The sequence below is a fragment of the Acinonyx jubatus genome, chromosome C1 (assembly GCF_027475565.1).
Source record: "Acinonyx jubatus isolate Ajub_Pintada_27869175 chromosome C1, VMU_Ajub_asm_v1.0, whole genome shotgun sequence".
In the NCBI taxonomy this organism is placed as follows: domain Eukaryota; kingdom Metazoa; phylum Chordata; class Mammalia; order Carnivora; family Felidae; genus Acinonyx; species Acinonyx jubatus.
Window position 1 is genome coordinate 157,720,038 of NC_069381.1, and position 19,523 is coordinate 157,739,560.

At 36.7% G+C, this 19,523-nt stretch overlaps 1 protein-coding gene across 7 annotated transcripts in view; it reads left to right on the forward strand.

The window, feature by feature from the left end:
• DYNC1I2 (dynein cytoplasmic 1 intermediate chain 2) overlaps window positions 1-15,126 on the forward strand; it is a 57,805-nt gene extending 42,679 nt beyond the window's left edge. For 5 of the 7 annotated variants that reach the window (XM_053215274.1, XM_053215277.1, XM_015086197.3 and 2 more), the window contains 3 exons: window positions 10,632-10,772; window positions 12,607-12,732; window positions 14,473-15,126. In XM_053215274.1, the coding sequence (XP_053071249.1) occupies window positions 10,632-10,772; window positions 12,607-12,732; window positions 14,473-14,586 (381 nt within the window). In that variant the 3' untranslated portion in view covers window positions 14,587-15,126. The remainder of the gene's footprint in view (window positions 1-10,631; window positions 10,773-12,606; window positions 12,733-14,472) is intronic. The other 2 variants (XM_053215276.1, XM_053215278.1) reach the window with 1 other exon arrangement.
• The last annotated feature ends 4,397 nt before the right edge of the window (window positions 15,127-19,523 follow it).

Consider the following 19,523-nt stretch of genomic DNA (forward strand, 5'->3'; position numbering starts at 1 on the left):
ATACTTGTTACATAATCACTCTTAAAATATAAGAATTACTTATTTGGGGGCCAAAATGTTTTCATGTATGCACAGTATATTCTAACCTCAGAACAAATGCCTGTCAGAATTGTATTTACCAGTCATGGTTAAAATTATTAATGTGGGTAATTTCTTAGAATAGGTAGTTTTCAGACTTCGATAGTCCATCTACACCTTGAATTTTCACAATCTCTGATGTCTTAAATCCTCTTTTCTATTTTAACAGCTTAATTATTTAACTCTCAGAGAATACCAGCCTTAAAATGGGGTTAAAGAGATTTTCCTAATGCTTGGAATAGCAACTGTGCACATGTTGAACAAGTTCAAATGAAAAAATGCTTTGAATTTGGATTGTTTCTTGGGGAAGGCTGTCCAACCATTAGGACCAGTCCTCCATGTTAGCATTACTATAGTAACTTGCTACTAGCCAGTGTCCAGCCTGCCCTTTGCATATTCAGAAACTTAGTCTTGTCAGTCTGCTAGAGTTGATTAGCCAGGGAGTGCTGACTGGAACTAACAAGCTTCTAAGACGCTGACATGGAGAGGATCAATTTATTAATTTACCAATGAGAAACGATTGCCAGAAGGCCCAGAGATGCTCATGCTGGCCTGACCAGCTCATTGTTTCCCTGTAGACAACCCACGTGGGAAGCCAAATTATAATCAGAAGATTGCTTAGTGAGCAAGGAATTGGAACAAAAGAAGTTTTCTAATTTGAATGTTTAATGGCATCAAGCAAAGATAGTGTGATTCATTCATTTTCATAGAGAGATAGCCTTGCCATGGGTGGTAATTTTTAGAATCCATTGGCTGAGATTCTCTCCTGGACAATTGGGTACTGTCTTCATTTTTCTTTTAAGACTCTACTTTGTATTTCCATTGCTTTTAATAGACATTCCTTCTCAAAAAGTTTGTATCTTCAATAAGGCTATATAGGAAGATGTTTCTGATCTTGGAATTATTTGTTTTTAAAGAGATTTTATTTCTCTTCTCATCCAAGTGAGGGCATACTTACTCAATTCTCTGGAGAGCACTTATTTGTTATGTTCATAGATTTACTATAGGGACACTTCTGGTTATTAAGCTAGAACTCTCTCTATGGAAAAATATAGAATTACTATATTAGTTTCCTAAGGCTGCTGAAACAAATTGCCACAAACTGGGTGGCTTAAAACAACAGAAATTTATTATTTCACAGTTCTGGAGACTAGAAGTCCAAGATCAAGATGTTGGCAAGGTTGGTGACTTTTGGAGGCTTCTGAGGGAGAATCTGTTCCTGTGCTCCTTGCCTCTTTCCTAGCTTCTGGTGGTTGCCAGCAATCCTGGTGCTTCTTGGCTTGCAGCTGCATCACTCCAGTCTCTGCCTCTGTCATTACATGGTATTCTCCCTGTTTGTCTCGGTGTCTTTGTCCAAATGTTTCTCTTTTAAGACAGCAGTTACTCTAGATTTGGGCCCACTGTAATGCAGTATAGCCTCAGCTCAACCTGATTACATCTGCAAAGAACTTGTTTCCAAATAGCATCACACTTACAGGTTCCAGGTGGACGTGAATTTGTAGGGGGAGAGAGAGAGAAACTATTCAACCCAATACATAATCATAAAGAACTCAGAAAAAAAAATATGGCTTCTCACTTGACCATACAGTGTTTATTCACACCACTGTACTATAATGAGCTACTTTTGCTTATTCGGATGCTACCTATCATTCAAAGAAGCTTGTTTTGATTCATTCTTTTGGCAGATGTGTTTGCAGACCTTTTATTTGTAATAATTTTACAGCTTCAGTGATCCTTTAGACGTTATTTAGTTAAGTGGGTCTCAGTTTGGGTCACATTAGAATAACCTGGGCAACTTTTAAAACTTTTAGTGCTAACCTTGGGATGCTTGGGTGGCTCAGTCAGTTGAGCATCTGACTCTTGATTTCAGCTCAGGTCATGATCCCACAGGGTCAAGGAACTGAGTCCCACATTGGGTTCTGCACTGATGGAGCCTGCTTAAGATTCTCTATTTCCCTCTAACCTGCTCACACTCCCTGTCTCTCTCTTAAAAAAAAAACGAAAAGAACACTTTTAGTGCTCACTTGGCATGCTGAACTAATTAAATCAAAATATCTAAGGGGAGGAGCACCTGGGTGGCTCAGTAGGTTAAGCATCTGACTACAGCTCAGGTTGTGATCTCTCGGTTAGTGAGTTCAAGCCCCACATCAGGCTCTGTGCTGACAGCTCAGAGCCTGGAACCTGCTTTGGATTCTGTGTCTCCTTCTCTTTCTCTCTGCCCCTCCCCTACTAGTGCTTTGTCTCTCTCTCAAAAATAATAAACATTTAAAAATTTAATAAAAAAATATCTAAGGGGAAGATCCGAACAACAGCGTATTTTTAAAAATTCTCCAGAGTTAGGAGGATTACAATGTATAGTCAAGGGTCAGAACCACTGATACAAAATCTTTGTCTTGTAAATAAGGAATTAGGGGCCTAGAATGATGAAGTGACTTTTCTAAAGTCTTAAAACTAGTTATTAGTAGCCCTGAGAGAGTGATCTGGGTCTTGTACCCCTCTTCAATTCCTCCCTGCTGCCTCTCTGCCATTTAGGCAGAAGTCTTCAAGTTAAGAAAAAATGTTACCGTTAAAATGTACTTTAAGTGATCCATCTGGGGTTTTAATTGACAGTTATATAAAATTATTATATTACAAAACAGTATTTGGTGTTAAGTACATGTTTTCTTTTTGAAAGGAAAAAATTGCTAGTCCTTGGATGACTGTTTTTAAAATTAAACTTGAAACAATTGTAAGAGGTCTATAATCACATTTGAAAGATTTGAAACATGTTGCCATTTATTGTATTTTTATTTTTAATACAATCTTTTACCCAGTTGTACTGCTTCCTGCTTTTTTTTCTGGCTGCAGCATAGTGCACTGAGTAGATGAAACATTTAATCTAAATCATTTCCTGAGATATTTACAAGTCTTCTTTTTCATTATAAACATGAATAGCTTTTAATCTAGTTTGCATTCAACTTTTTTCATATTTTATAAAAATGGAATCATATAATATTTACTTATTTGTGTCTGGCTGCTTTTGCTTAACAGTATGTTTGTGAGATTAATTCATATTGTTTTTCTTCTCTTGGTTGTATACTATTCCATTGTGTAGGTATACCACAATTTGTCCATTCTATTGCTGATGGTTTTTGGGTTGATTCCAGTTTGGGGCTGTTATGAATAGTGTTGCTGTGAGCATAGTTGTAGATGTCTTTTGATGGACATAAGCAACCATTTCTCTTGGGCATATATGTAGGAGTGAAATACTTGGCCATAGGATATGCCTACATTCTGCCTTAGTAGATACTGCCAAGCAATTTTCCAAAATAGTTTTACCAGTTTGTAATCCACTAGTAGCACATGAAAGTTCCCCCAGTTCTGCATCCTTGTCAACACTTAATATTTTCTGCCTTTTTCCATTTTAATCATTCTGATGGGTGTAGTTGCATTGCATTGTGGTTTTAATATACATTATCTTGAGACTAATGAGGTTAAGCACCTTTCATGTGGTTTTTGACCATTACGTGAAGTGCCTGTTCAAGTCTTTTGCCCATTTTTCTATTGATATCCCCTTCTTTAGAACATTATGTAGACCAATATGTATTCTTACAGAGCTGAGCAAGTGAACATGTTTTGAACAATTTCTGTTTTAAATCTTTAATGGGACCACAAAATTGCTTGAAAATGGGATGTCCTTGGGGAAGTATACTATCACCTCAGGAGTAATATACCTTAGCATGGTGGTTCTTAATCGTGGTATGCATCAGAATCACTAGTGCAGCAACACCAGAAACACTGATGAAGTGTATGGAGCAAGGGGGTGGGGTGGGGGGAGGATGGGTTGCTGCATCTGGATTTTTTTTTTTTTTAATTTTTTTTTTCAACGTTTATTTATTTTATTTTTGGGACAGAAAGAGACAGAGCATGAACGGGGGAGGGGCAGAGAGAGAGGGAGACACAGAATCAGAAACAGGCTCCAGGCTCTGAGCCATCAGCCCAGAGCCCGACGCGGGGCTCGAACTCACGGACCGCGAGATCGTGACCTGGCTGAAGTCGGACGCTTAACCGACTGCGCCACCCAGGCGCCCCACATCTGGATTTTTAAAAAGCTCTGCAGATGATGGTGATGCCAGTCCTATGTTGAAAACCACTACCTGAGAGTGAGACTTCATTTATCATTGTTGCCTAAGACATTTATAGGAAAATAGTGATCTTAAGAGGATAAAAAACTTACTAGTTTCCGTTTATAGCTTATAAAACTTTTAAGTTTTGTGAAAAATTTCTTAATTACAAGCAAACATTTTTAGATACGAAGATAGTCATGCTGTTGACATTTACTATGATATCTGAAATTTGTAAATATTTTTAAACTATTATGGAAAATTCCAAATAGATACAAAAGCAGAGAGAAGAGTATAATGAAGCCATGCATTACCTAGCTTCCACAATTATCAACACATGACCAGTATTGTTTGATTCATTCCCATGAACACTCCCTCCATACGCCTGGATTTTAAAGCAAGCCGAGACATATTATTTCATCTATAATTACTCAGTATGTATCTCTAAAAAAGAAAGTCTTTAAAAAAGAAAGCCATGATGCTGTATATCACACCCCCAAAAATAAACAGTGATTTCTTAGTTTCATTAAATAGCCAATGTTCAGTTAAAAAAAATTTTTTTTACCATTTGTTTGCAGCAGGACCCAAATAAAGTCCATATATTTGCAGTTGATATGTCTTTTGAGCCCCTCTCTTAAGATAGGGCTTCCTTTCCCTCTCTTCTTGCTTTATTGCTGTTGTTGAAGAAGAAACCAAGTTGGTTGTCCTGTTAAGAGTTTCTCACAGTCTGGATTTTGCATTCTTAGTGTATTATAGTTGTAGATTGTTCACGCTTCCGTAAAGTGAAGTTTACCTTCATGAATCACTTGGTATCTCCCTGTCCTTACTCTGATGTCTCCTCAGGGTTTGTTTTTTGGTTTTTTTTTGTCATCTGAAGCTCATTCTGCAGTAGAGTGCTTGTGGATGTGCTTGTGGTTGCATTATTCCCAATTCATAATAGCCTGTCTTGTTAGAAAGGTCAGTTTGGCTATATATAAAATTCATGATTTAGTTTTTTGTTTGATTACCTTAAATGTTATTCAGTTGTCTTCTGGCAAAAAGCATTGTTGTCAAAAAGTCTGATGACAGTCTGATTTCCTTTTCCTTAATTGTGACCTGGTCTTTTTTTTTTTTCTTCTTCTTCTTTTTCTTTAAAGGGTTGATTTTCCTAGATACAAAGGAGTACTCTTAAATATGTAGTTTCAAGCCGTCTTTTATTTTAGGAGAGTTCTCTTGAATTATTTTTCATACTTGTACTATATTATTGCTTTGGTTTTCTTCTTCAGTGGCTGCCTTTATAGGTATATTTTTGTTAATTTTTGTCACTTTTTAAAAAATTCATTTTATCTCTTTTTTTTCTTTTTTAATTAACAGCATTATTGAGATACAATTCAAATACCATAAAATCCACCCTTTTAAAGTGTACAATTCTTAGTGTATTCACAGAGATGTGCACTGTCATCACTGTCTAATTTTAGAACATTTTCAAATTTCAGAAAGAAACCTTATATAAATCCTTTAGCAGTCATTCCTCATTTCCCTTCTCCAGCTCCTGGAAGTGACCTAATCTACTTTCTATTTCTGTGGAACTTGCTGTTACAGACATTTCATGGAAACGCAGTATGTGACTGGCTTCTTTCACTTCACATAGTATTTTCAAGATTCATTCATGTGTGGCATGTATCAATACTTCATTCCTTTTGCGGCCCAAAACTATCCCATTTTATGGATATACCACTTTTTGTTTTACCCGTTCATTAGTTAATGGACATTTAGGTTGTTTCCACTTTTGGGCTGTTGTGAATAATGTTGCTGTGGACACTTGTGTACAAGTTTTTGTTGTGTACTATGTTTTCATTTCTCTTGGGTATATACTAGGAGTGAAATTGTTAGGTCATATGTTAACTCTAATTAGCATTTTGAGTAACAAGCTGTTTTTCAAAACAGCAGCACTAATTTATATTTCCACCAGCAATGTATGAGGGTTCTGATTTCTCACATCTTCACTAACACTTACTATTGTCTGTCCTTTTTATTAGAAGACATCCTAGTGTATGAAATGATATCTTATTGTGATTTCGATTTGCATTTCCCTGATGGATAATGATGTTGTGCATCTTTTCAAGTGATTATTTGTTGTTTGTAGATCTTCCATAGAGAAATGTTTGTTCAGATCCTTTACCCAGTTTTTGATTGGCTTATTTTCCTTTTTTATTAATGAGTTTAAAGAGTTCTAGATACAAGTCACCCATCAGATGTATGACATCCAGATATTTTCTCCATTGTATATGTTATCTTTTCACTTTCTTGAGGGTATTGTTTGAAGCACAGGAGCATTTAATTTTGATATAGCCCAATTTATTGACTTTTTCTTTTGTTTTTTGTACTTTTGGTTTGGCGACTCCAAGGTCACAACAACTTAACTCCTATGCTTTTTCCTAAGAGTTATAGCCTTACCTCTTTATTTGGATATGTGATAACATTTTGAGTTACTTTCTTTTCTTCTTTTAAGTTTTAATTTTAATTCTAGTTAGATAACATGTAGTGCTAGGTTAGTTAACATACAGTGTTATACTAGTTTCAGATGTATGATATAGTGATTCAGCAATTCTATACATCTCCTGGTGCTCATCACAACAAGTGTATTCCTTAATCCCCATCACCTGTTTAACCCATCCTCCTCCCCCCATACACCTCTCCTCTGGTGACCATCAGTTTGTCTTCTGTAGCTAAGAGTCTGTTTTTTGGTATATCTCTTTCTCTCTCTCTCTTTTTATCTTCCCTTTGTTCCTTACATTCCACATTAGTGAAATCATATGATATTTGTCTTTCTCTGACTGATTTCGCTTAGCATTATACTCTCTAGCTCCATCCAAGTCATCGCAAATGGCAAGATTCCATTCTTTTTTATGACTGGATAATATTCCTGTGTGTGTGTGTGTGTATGTGTATACCTTCTTTATCCATTTATCAGTCAATGGACACTTGGGCTGTTTCCATATCTTGGCTATTATAAATAATGCTGCTGTAAACATAGGGGTGCATGTATCCCTTTGAATTAGTGGGGTTTTTTTTTCATTTTTTTTTTAATGTTTATTTATTTTTGAGAGGGAGAGAGACAGAGAGTGCAAGCAGGGGAGGGGCAGAGAGAGAGACACACACACACACACCACACACACACACACACACACACACACACACACACACAGAATCCCAGGCAGGCTCCAGGCTCTGAGCTATCAGCACAGAGCCCGACGTGGGGCTCAAACTCACAAACTGCGAGACCATGACCTAGGCTGAAGTTGGGCGCTTAACCAACTGAGCCACCCAGGGGCCCCTGAATTAGTGTTTTTGTCTTTTCTGGATAAATAACCAGTAGAGTGATTGCTGGATCATAAGGTTGCCTCTATTTTTAACTTTTTGAGAAATCTTCATACCATTTTCCATAGTGGCTGCACCAGTTGCTTTCCTACCAACAGTGCAAGAGGGTTCCTTTTTCTCCATATCCCCACCAACACCAGTTATTTCTTACATTGTTGATTTTAGCCATTCTGATAGGTGTGAGGTGGTATCTCACTGTAGTTTTGATTGCATTTCCCTGATGATAAGTGATGATGGGCATCTTTTCATGTGTCTGTTGGCCATTTGGACATCTTCTTCAGAGACTTGTCTGTTCATGTCGAAGACTCGTCTGTCTATTTTTAAATTGGATTATTTGGGTTTTGGGTGTTGAGTTGTATCAGTTCTTTATATATTTTGGATACTAACCCTTTATTGGATATGTCATCCCATTCCGTAGGCTGCCTGTTAGTTTTGTTGGCTGTTTCCTCTGCTATGCAGAAGCTTTTTATTTTGAGGTAGTCCCAATAGTTTATTTTAGTTTCCTTGGTTTCCCTTGCCTCAAGGGACCTATCTAGAAAAAAGTTGCTATAGCTGAGAAGTCAGAGAAGTAACTGCCTATACTCTTCTAGGATTTTTATGGTTTCAGGTCTCACATTTAGGTCTTTAATCCACTGTGACTTTATTTCTATGTATGGTGTAAGAAAGTGGTCCAGTTTCATTCTTTTGCCTGTAGCTGACCAGTTTTCCCAGCACCATTTGTTTAAGAGACTTTTTCTCATTGGGTATTCTTTCCTGCTTTCTTGAAGATTAATTGACCATATAATTGTGGGTTTATTTCTGGGGTTTTTTTTCTCTTCTGTTCCCTTGATCTTGTGTCTGTTGTGGTGCAGTACCATACTGTTTTGATGACTACAGCTATGTAATATAACTTGAAGTCTGGAATTGTGATTACCTCCAGCTTTGCTTTTCTTTTTCAAAGTATCTTTAGCTATTTGGTGTCTTTTGTGGTTCCATATAAATTCTAGAATTTTTTGTTCTAGTTCTGTGAAAAATGCTGTTGTATTTTGATAGGGATTGCATTGAGTGTATAGGTTGCTTTGGGTAGTAGAGACATTTTAACAATATTCTTCAATTCTTGAGCATGGAATGTCTTTCCATTTCTTTGTGTCATCTTAAGTTTCTTTCATCAGTGTTCTGTAGTTTTCAGGGTATGGGTCTTTCATGTCTTTGGTTAAGTTTATTCCTAGATATGTCAATTATTTTTGGTGTAATTGTAAATGGGCTGTGTTCTTAATTTCTCTTTGTGCTGCTTCATTATTGGTGTATAGAAATACAACAGATTTCTGTACACTGATTTTGTATCCTCTGATTACTGAATTCATTTATCAGTTCTAGCAATTTTTGGGTGGCATTTTCCCCATTTTCTATATATAGTATCATGCCTTCTGCAAATAAAGTTTTACTTCTTCCTTACTGATTTGGATGCCTGTTATTTCTCTTTGTTGTCTGATTGCTGTGGCTACTAGTATATTTTGAGTTACTTTTTGTGTAGGGTACGAGAAAGGAGGGGTCCAACTTCATTCTTGTGCATGTGCATATTCATCTTGTACCCCCCAAAAAACATTCTTTTCCCATTTAATTGTCATGACACCATTATTGATGATCTGCTGCAATAACTTTGGGATTTGGCTAAGAACCTACTATTGTATTTATTTATTTGTTTGTTTAATATAGAGAGAGAGCGTGCATGAGAGAGAGACAGAGACGGGGGTGGGGGGGGGCGTGGTGTGGAGAGAATCCTAAGCAGGCTCTGCACTGTCAGCGCAGAGCCTGATGCAGGGCTTGAACCAGGAACTGTGTGAGGTCATGACCTAGGCCAAAATCAAAAGAGTTGGGTGCTTCACTGACCAAGGCACCCAGACACCCCAACTAAGATTCTTTTTTGTTGCTTATTGTCTACTAGTGAACTGATTTTTTCTCTACTCTTAGGAGGGAGGTAATGGGCAAGGATAGCTTTTCTAGTTTCATAGTCTAGGTTAAAACTCTGTTGGGATGAGCACTGGATGTTGTATGGAAACCAATTTGACAATAAATTTCATATTAAAAAATAATAAAATAAATTTTAAAAATTAAAAAAAAAAACCTCTCCTGTGTTTAAGTTTCATTTATTTAAGAAATCTTTACACCCACTGTGGGGTTTGATCTCACGACCCCGAGATCAAGAGTCTGTGCTCCTCCGATGCCCCTTTCTGCAAAGTGGATATTTACCTCTATGTGTCTGTCTATCTTGTACTTTCTGAGATGTGTGTTTTACGTTTTTCTCTACCACTTTTATCTGAGCCTTGTCTTTCCTTTGTTCTACTGTGCTGTATATGCCACAACTTTGATTCTTCTCCCAGCAGTTTCTCTTTGGTGAGATTTTGTCTTGAAAGAGAACTTTGGTTTGTTAATTTTGAGAGTTTATAGAACCCAGACTGCACCATTAGACCTTACTTACATCACATTGGAGTCTGCTTGCATTATTTATAAATAGAATTGCGTTAAACTCCCTCCTAGTTTCTGCTGCGGTTCTCAGACTCCACGTGCTCCCCAGCACTATGCAGTGAGCATCCGCTGTCAACTGTGAGTCTCCTCTCTTCTGCTCTCTGGTCGTCAAAAGCCCCATGCCTTTCCACACTTCTTCTTGCAAGGATGCTGGTACCCTGTAGGTCTTGCAGTTGGCAGAGGTTTGTTTCTACTCACATTTGGAGCTTTGTCTCCTGATTTTGGTGTGCATATTGTCTGTGAATCGTTGGTTTTGCTATCCTCTTTGCTGTGTCTGGGTTTATGGGGAGATTTAGGGGAGGTTCAAAAAGTATACAGCCATTACTATCCTCTTCCCAGAATCCTCTCATGGTCAAGTGTTTTTGAAGTACATTCTGTTCCTTTTTTTTTTAAACAGTATGGTGTCTACAAGTTAAAAAGAAACTGCAATCCCATAGTTGATTCTTAGTTTATAACTCCAGGTAATTTTGTAGCGAAACAAATAAGAGGAACTTCTAGGCTGAGTTAAAGATCATAAAATGTTATTCACACCTATTAATGTATGTTGTATTTTGACTATGCTAAGAATCAACTTTTCCCTTTCAGAATAACAAGCCTTTGTATTCATTTGAAGATAATTCAGACTATGTTTATGATGTTATGTGGTCACCCACCCACCCAGCCCTGTTTGCTTGTGTGGATGGCATGGGGAGGCTGGATTTGTGGAATCTCAATAATGACACTGAGGTGAGCAGGATAATAACAAAAATAGCACTGAAAAATAGAAAATTGGAGATTTATTGAATAATTTGTGAAATTCTTTTTATCCCAAGGAATGTAAAAGGGCTCTGTGATTGTAGCTTCATCACAAAGCAACCAAATAAGCTTTGTACCCTAAATAATAAACAGCATGCTGTGCAGAATTGAAGGGAGAAATAATGTTGCCAAGAGCACTGGGGCATTTCCTTTTACTTCTGAAAAGCACTATCATGTCTGTAATGTCCTGGCAAAGTCTCATTCATAAGGCAACTGGGATATTTTTCATTCATAGACTACAAAGCAGATAGTTTCAGACTGTTGAAATATGTTAACCTTAATTCTGAATTTCTAAATTATCTCTTAGCCTTGACAGAATTGTATATCATCCGTAAACATTGGTCTTAGCCTGACTTACTTGAATGAAAGAATGTATTTTGATGACTTGTTCCATAAAGAACTGAAAACAGGTTGTTACTGTTACTATAAAACGAATACAGAAATCACCAAATTGCCTAATTACTATGCTAAAATCATTTACTGTCAATGAAATTTAACTGTAGCTATTACTTATATTAGCTATGTGTATTTTTACCAACTTAGAGATGTTCCTTGAGTTCTCTATTGCTACGTGGTGGTAAGAAGTAATATTTTACAGTTCTGTCAGAAGCAGTTATTGAGGGGAAAGTCTCCTGGTGCCTTCCCCCCGCATTCCACATTTCTTCATATGTCTAGTGGCAGCTGTCCAAATTCCTTGAAATAAAATAGTTGGTTATACAGGGCAATGAAGTTATGTATTGGAAATGTAGGAATACTTAACTGTCCTAACTACTGGTCTAGTAGTTTGAGGAGGAACATTCAGATACTCCTAGGAAAAGTTGTTAAGCCCTGACTAGATGGTTGGGCTTACTATTACATTTGTAGTTACCTAGAATGGTATACTAAGTAATTGTATTTTTTTACTTTGGGTTTGGTGTTTGAGATTTGTGGTAATGCTTAAATTTGGATCTTTCCTATAATCATTACCTCAAAGAATATATCTAAATTATAATTTTTCTCTATAACAGTTTTGGCATTCTAGGAGTTAAATTAATCACGTGGGGATGACTAGTGTCAATTAAAAGGATTATTTTTAATCAGATTTCAGAAATTTTATTGTGTCTCCAGTCTGAGCCAAACATTAAATGTTTGTTCCGTGTGTGGCAAATAAATCTCTCTTTCCTCAGCATAGGAGAGGTACAGAGTCCAAGGGGCTGGTACCACTGTGTTGGTGCTATCTTCCTACTCGCTCCAGAGAGCTCATGGAAACAAGAGCTTTGGAAAGACCCATACTGCACCTTCAGTATAAGCTGTTTCTAGGAACTGTGGATCAAATCACGGGTTTCAGCTGACAGAGTTGCAACCTACAAAAGTAATTTCTGTCCTCTAAAATTGAACCGTAATCTGTTTATGAGGGCTTTTGAAATTTCTTTAAAATGGGGTTTTGGCCGTCTGTTTTCAAACAGCTTGATTTCTTAAAAAAGTTAAAATAACAACAAAGAATCCTTTAATAAACAAAAGATCTTTCAAAATAATGTATCCAGTCATGTGAGAATTTCTTATATAAGAACTTCAGTTATTTTCCCAAACCATTTTCAAGGATTGACTATAATGTCATTCATAAAGTATTACCACATAGGAAGAAAGTTGGGAAAATTCTTTATCTATTTTCATCTTTGTTTTAAAAAATGTAGCCAGATTGAAAGAAAGAAGAGTTACTGCTTTACATGTTTATAGAAATCTTGATGAAACTTTTAACACTGCACTATATTTTAAATGACTTTAGGTGCCAACTGCCAGCATTTCTGTGGAGGGTAATCCTGCTCTTAATCGTGTAAGATGGACTCATTCTGGAAGAGAGATTGCTGTGGGTGATTCTGAAGGACAGATTGTCATATATGACGTGGGAGAGGTATGGGGCTCACTGCCTGTAATTTTGATACATCTGTTTAGCTTTCAGGGCATTGTAGTTATGGTATCTTTGTGGCTAAAACTAGTGTTCAAGGTTCATGAATTGTATAAACTATATGGTTGTAAAGATGAAACTTTTTCCACCACAGAAGCAACTCTTGGAATTAATTTTCCTAAACTAGACGTTCTGTGTCCCCATGCAACAGATTTTGAGGATAATATCATACATTGGAAGTACCTTGTTTCTTGAGGCATAAATCACTAGAAATTAGAAATTCTTCAGGAAGAAGCAGAAATTTGGAGTCAAAGTTGAGTTTATAGACGTGGGGGCTTTCCAGAATTAAGTTCTTATTTTTCTGTATTTGTAGATTTGTTTGGGCCAGGTAGTAAAATACCTTTTGAGGGGTACCTGGGTGGCTCTGTCAGTTAAGCATCCAGCTCTTGAATTTGGCTCAGGTCATGATCTCACAGTTGTAACATAGAGCCCCTGCACTGGGCTCTGCACTAACAGCACAGAGCCTGCGTGGGATTCTCTCTCTCCCCCTCTCTCTGCCCTTCCCCTGCTTGTGCATGTGTACACTCTCTCTCAAGATAAATATTTTTAAAAAGTAGTATTACTCTTTTGAGAGTTATTTGATGACTGTGTGTAACGTGAACCTTGTTGCAAAGCCATTATCATTGAATCCAGTAGGATGAGTTGCATCTCTCTCATCTTTAGTACTTGGGTTGGCCATCCGCAATGTCCAGGGTGATTTCCTTCTTGTTAGTCCTGACTAGTGCCTTAGTCACTCTTGCTTTTGCTCTGCCTTTATGATTCACCACCCCTCTGGACACCCTACAGTTTCTAGCAATTGGATCTGGGGGGAGGTAGATTGAAGCATTTAGAATAACCAATTGAACTGTCCACACCGATGGAATTCCTGTCTTTCAGCACCAATGTAGTAGTTACTAACCACATATGGCTATTGAACACTTAAAATGTGACTGGTACAACTAAAGAACTGAATTTTAAATGTTATTTCATTTTAAGTAATTTAACTTAATTGCCACATGTGTCTGGTAGCACCATATTGGATATCACTATCCAATCTAATATGGTAGGTTAAGAAACAGGCACATTCATTTGCCACCCTGAGTGGTTTGTGTCCTCATATGGCAGTATCTGAATTCCTCCAATATTATGATGACAGTTATCAAAAAGTTTTGGTCCTTGGATGCTTCAGGGAAGCATTTTTTCCCCTTTTGCTGTTTGTACATCACTAAAGTGTTAAGAGGTAACGTACCTTCTAATGAAGGGATTAAGATATCTAAAAAGGTTATCTTATGCTCCAAGCAAAAATAAATACTTATAAGAAACCCCTTTGAAGCATGCTTCAAAAACTATTTCCTATTAGGAATAGTGCACGAAGTAAAAACTGTTAAGGAATTCCTCCCCACCAGCAAAATCCATGAGATAGTGCATGGGAGTTATATTTACAGAGCGTCATTGTTATTTTCTCTTGCACTGATGGTGGTAACAGCAAAATCATTTCTGAGGCTGTCACAACACACTTCACAAACATCATCGTTTGTTTTGAAATGTATTGTAAAGCGTTGTTATAGTCCCTGTAATTATGGAAAGACCATTTAGGTCAATTATTACTTTTTAATGGAGAAATTATTTGAAAACAAACTGAAATACTGGGTAAGATGATCTTTTATTTCAGCGTACATTGAAAAAACATTGTTTTTCTTTTAACAGCAGATTGCTGTCCCCCGAAATGATGAATGGGCACGGTTTGGCCGAACACTTGCAGAAATTAATGCAAACCGAGCTGATGCAGAGGAGGAAGCAGCTACCCGAATACCTGCTTAGCTCCTGACAGGGTGATATTGTAGCCTTAGTGGATTTGGGGAAGACTCTAAGTAGAACCTAAGCTATTTGCATGTTTCTATCTAAATGTTAATTAAAAGGAGATTTCGTGGATTAAACCATGGATTTAATGCAGCAAGCAAATCTTACAGTCTTACAAAAATGTCCCTTTTATATAACATGCATCTTGTTTTGGATTTGTGTCATTTTTAATACAGCCGATTGACTTTACAGATTGTAGCCTTTTCTGAATTCTTATACACAGGTGTATATTTGGTATTAGTTATTCTTTTGAATTCTTTTCAACTTATAACACTGTATGCAGGTTATTTCTAAAGTACAGATTAAATAAGTTCTGCATATTTTTAAATAATCACAATTCCCTGTTCTACTGATAATGTTCTCACTAACCATAATATGTAAGAACGTTGTTTATTCTTAGCCAAAGCATGCATACATCTGCCCAAGTTCCATTCTGATGTTCTTTTTCTTCTTTATAATTCATGTGATAGCTATCTATAAATAAAAACAAATATGCTTTAACTTTTCAGATTTTTATTTTCACTTAGCCTTGCAGTTTTAACTTTTCCATCTCTTTTATAAAGTGTCTTTTTTTCCCCATATCTTTCTTTAAGCTCTTGTAAGCAGTCACCTCAAATCTCGTAGTTTTATGTCTTAATTTTTTTTTTTTTTTTTTTTTTTTTTTTGAGAGAGAGACAGAGCATGGGCAGGGGGAGAGGCAGAGTGAGAAGGAGACCGAATCTGAAGCAGGCTCTAAGCTGTCAGCACAGAGCCCAACGTGGGGCTTGAACTCACAGACTGCGAGATCATGACCTGAGCTGAAGTCGGACACTTAACTGACTGAGCCACCCAGGCGCCCCACAGTTTGGTGTCTTAAATATTCCATACATTATACTGTAGATCTCTTAATGAATTGGACTGATGTTTAAATAACCTGTCAGTTAAAACATTTCTCCTAGGTTAACTTTTGCATTACTCCCCTACTTTCCATCTGAGATCTATTTAGTCTAAAGAATAAACAGAAAGCTGCCTCTTATTTTCACTGATTGAGATTGCTATGTATGTGAGCTTTCTGAGACTAAAACCTCCTTTGAGAGAAACTGATTTCATGGTTGCAGTAGTAGCCGTAAAGGAAAAGTGTTCAAATGACGTTGTCATTGTATCAACTCCACATCTTGAAATCTGTTACCACACAACCTTGTGTAATAAGTCTGAAAGATAAGTGACAAATATCTAAGAATTAGTGTTGAAATCAAACAATTTCAGGATTAGAGGAAAGCATTATGATCAGATCTTTATTTTATCCACTTTAAATTGTCCATTTCCTTAATCCTGACCTCTTGTCTTTCTAAAGTTTACCTGTTGTTTATTCATCAGAACATGAACTAGGAAGGGAGAGTAGATAGCAGAATCTGAACATTTTTGTTTTGGTTTTATAATTCTAACTAAAATCTGTTGGAAGATAAATTTCCAAATACAGTAATAAAATTTCTGAACTATGAGTATCATATAGTGTAAGAAATGATCAACTAGGAATACTGGACTTAACTCTAGTTCTAGCTCTGGCACTCATGAGAAGTGTGATTTTAGCCAAGTCTTTCCGTCTGTTTATATCTCATTCTTTTTATCTGGGAATAAAGCTTAGATTAGATGATTTTTAAATTTCCTTCCAGCTCTAAAATTATTAATTGTAATTACTTCAGGCAGTTCTCCATTTTAATATATTCAGTTTTCACAAATTAACACCCTAAAATTGCCTATAGCATACCAAAGATAAGTTGTTGTTTTTTTTATATTAGTAGGCAAACATCTCATGTTAGCTCATGGTAGCAGTGTCTTTGAGTCAGAAGTTCAATTTCAGCAGGATAACACTGTCTTTGTATAGAGAAATTCATGTAGTCACTGTAATAGTTATTATGTTTTTTGCCATCAGTTTGTAAAAAGGACTAGAAAAAGGGAAAACATCATTATGACTAGCGTTGGAAGTCACAAGATGTGGCAAATCAGATGCTCTTTGAGCTCCAGTTGATGTGTTCAGTTGCGAAAGAATAAAGTTGGTAAGTAAAATACTTATTAGCACGAGAGATTGTGCTTTTGAGGAATACCTTCTCTCCCTCTCCCCGCAAAAATGCAATGGAGACCTTTGCCCATTTAACTTTAGTCTACATTTTTAGGAATACAGGAATTTAATGGGAGGAACGGCCTTTTGAGGTTGATTGTATGACAGGAAAAAAGTAAGTACTAAGACTGTCAATATTGATGTAGAATCTTCTGACAGATCAAGCTGACTAGAAGAGTAGAGCACAGCTCTTTACTCTTTTACAAATGAAAACCTTAAATTTTTCAAAAATATCCAGTTATGGAAATTAGACCTTATTTGTGATCAGTTATACTTTTTTCTGAGTGGGAAACAAGCCATAGCTTTCTCGCTAGTTTCTTATTTTGTTTATTGTATGGTTATTATCTTTTGAATGAGATGTTAAAGATTATGTTAAAGGGTTATCCCTGTTTGTGTTGGAAGAATAATCAGTTTTGCAGACAATAATTAACTTAGAATAAGTCTCAGAAGTAATTTTTGGTATAATTTAAGCAAAAAAAGAAACACAAAAATTCATTGGTAGAATCTATCTTCGTGTTTATAGATCCCATTCCCTACAAAGTTTAGAAAATCTCTAGATATAAAATATTGTTGCAGTAATGCTGACATACTGCATCTTGAAGGAGTGGATGACTTAAAATTTAAGGGGAAGAAGCTAAAGGAAAGTAGTATTAGGAGTGATCCTACTCTTTCAGTATTGTAAGAATGTTGATTCATTCTGTTTTGTACTAGTACTGAATAGACTAATCTCTACCTCTTAAACCATATGGAAAAGAAGGGCTTGAAGGAATGAAAGAAAATCTGGTGTAAAGCATGTGATTTTTCATCTTTCCATTCTCTTGGGCAGTGCAATTTTAGAAATTCTTTTTTGTTTTATGTTTGTTTATTTTTGAGTGAGAGTGAGAATGGGCAGAGGAAGGGCAGAGAGAGAGGGACAGAGGATCTGAAGCAGGCATTGTGCCGACAGCGGCAGGGAGCCTGATGTGGGGCTCAGACTCACGAACCGTGAAATCTTGACCTGAGCCAAAGTTGGACACTCAACCAACTGAGCCATCCAGGCGCCCTTGAGCAATGCATTTTTAAATCTTTTCCACAATCCTGGTATTTCAACATTGGTATTGTGTTATTTTCTAAATAGGAAAAGCTCTGCAATTAGGTGTATATCAGAGAGGATGGATCACTGGTTACAGCTCCAGCTGCTCAATGGTTGTGGGAACTGAGTTGTTCCAAACATGATGTAGCATCCAAGGTGGTAGTGTCATGCCTGAATCTTGGGCATAAGTCTAGGATAAAAAGCTATTGGCTTTGCCTCATTTGATGATTTAGTGATGAGATTTACATTCAGATTTTTTTCCCCAAGCTACAAAGAAGCAAAAAAGGAATTCTTGCTTTCCTGCTATCATCTTGCCAATTGCTAAGCAACTAAAGAAAGATCTTACGGGTTTGGGAAAAATACCTGGGACTCTTCTAGTGCTGGTCAGTTATTTACTTAAAGATCTGGTTTACAGATTCTGGGGGCTTCTAGTGCTACCAAAGAATTTGAAAGTTGCCCCAGAGACAACCCATGTTTAATAAAAAAACACCCATGTTCAATATTTTTTTTGAATTCAAAGATTACAGTAAAGAACATTAACCAGTCTCTTTAATCTTACTGCCCCCAAAAGGTAACTTAGTATGTTAAATTTTTTAAATCCTTTTCACATATAACAAACCTGTTTTAGAAAAAGATGCTACAATCCTAACTCAGAATGCCAACCAGAAGACTTTGAATAGTCATCACATTGCAGTACTTTTCTCAATAGGCTGACGCTCTTGGAGCTTTAGTTGGATTTTAGGTGTACAGATTCTTTCTGCCTGCCATGGTCACAACTTCTTAAAGTTCAAATGGATTTCAGGTATTTAAGTTTTCAGTATATAGTTCCTAACCACTGATAGTTTCAACATAGCCAATCAGCTATCTTTTACAGACTTTTCTAAAATTACAGTATTTTGTGTTGTTAGTTTCATAGCAGGAATCTCGGTTTTGGCTTCTTAATATTCCATTACTAGTTCCCATTCAGAGGATGGAACAGCTTGCACTCAGGTAAGCTTTCAGAAAGGTCTGTTTCACTTTGTGAGGTCATTTATTCAGGTGTCTGGTAATGTATTATCATGCCTGTTTTTTAATGTGCTTGATTTGGCCAGAAAACTGTGAGGCAGTGATTGTGTGGGGTGTAGAACACACCCGCCTGGTGCCGAACATGCAGAGACCTGCCTCTGGTGACTTCAGAAATCAGGTATAGCACCGGTAAGGCTTTGATGGCGAGGAATGTTATCTTTCGTGAATTTTTATGCTAGATTAAAAAACATTTTTTTCTGAACAAAGTAACGGAAATGGTTTGGAACAAAATCTCTTCTGCTTAAGTGTGGCTGGTGTATGAGGAAAAGAACACTGGGCTCAGAAGACCCAAGTTCTATTCCTGATACCACCCGTAATGTAACCCGGGACAAGGGTCACTATTCGTCTGGGTTAAATGAGGAAAATGTTCACTTTCTGTGAAGATTACAGGAGATACTGTGTATGTGAAAACTTGTAAATTATAAAGCCCCACACAAATAAGGAACTTTTCTCTTTTTCTTAAGGATACAAAAATGTAAAGAGACCATTTGTGTAGCCATCTGTGCAGCGTAATAAGAATGCATCTTCTGAGGGTTAAGTGGTTTGGTGTCCAAGAAAAATTTTTTTATTCTAAGACATCATAATTTAACTCTCAGATGTTTAGGAATGGCAGTGAACTGAGGGATATTAATTACCCTTAATCAGTGATACTTTTCCCAGGAA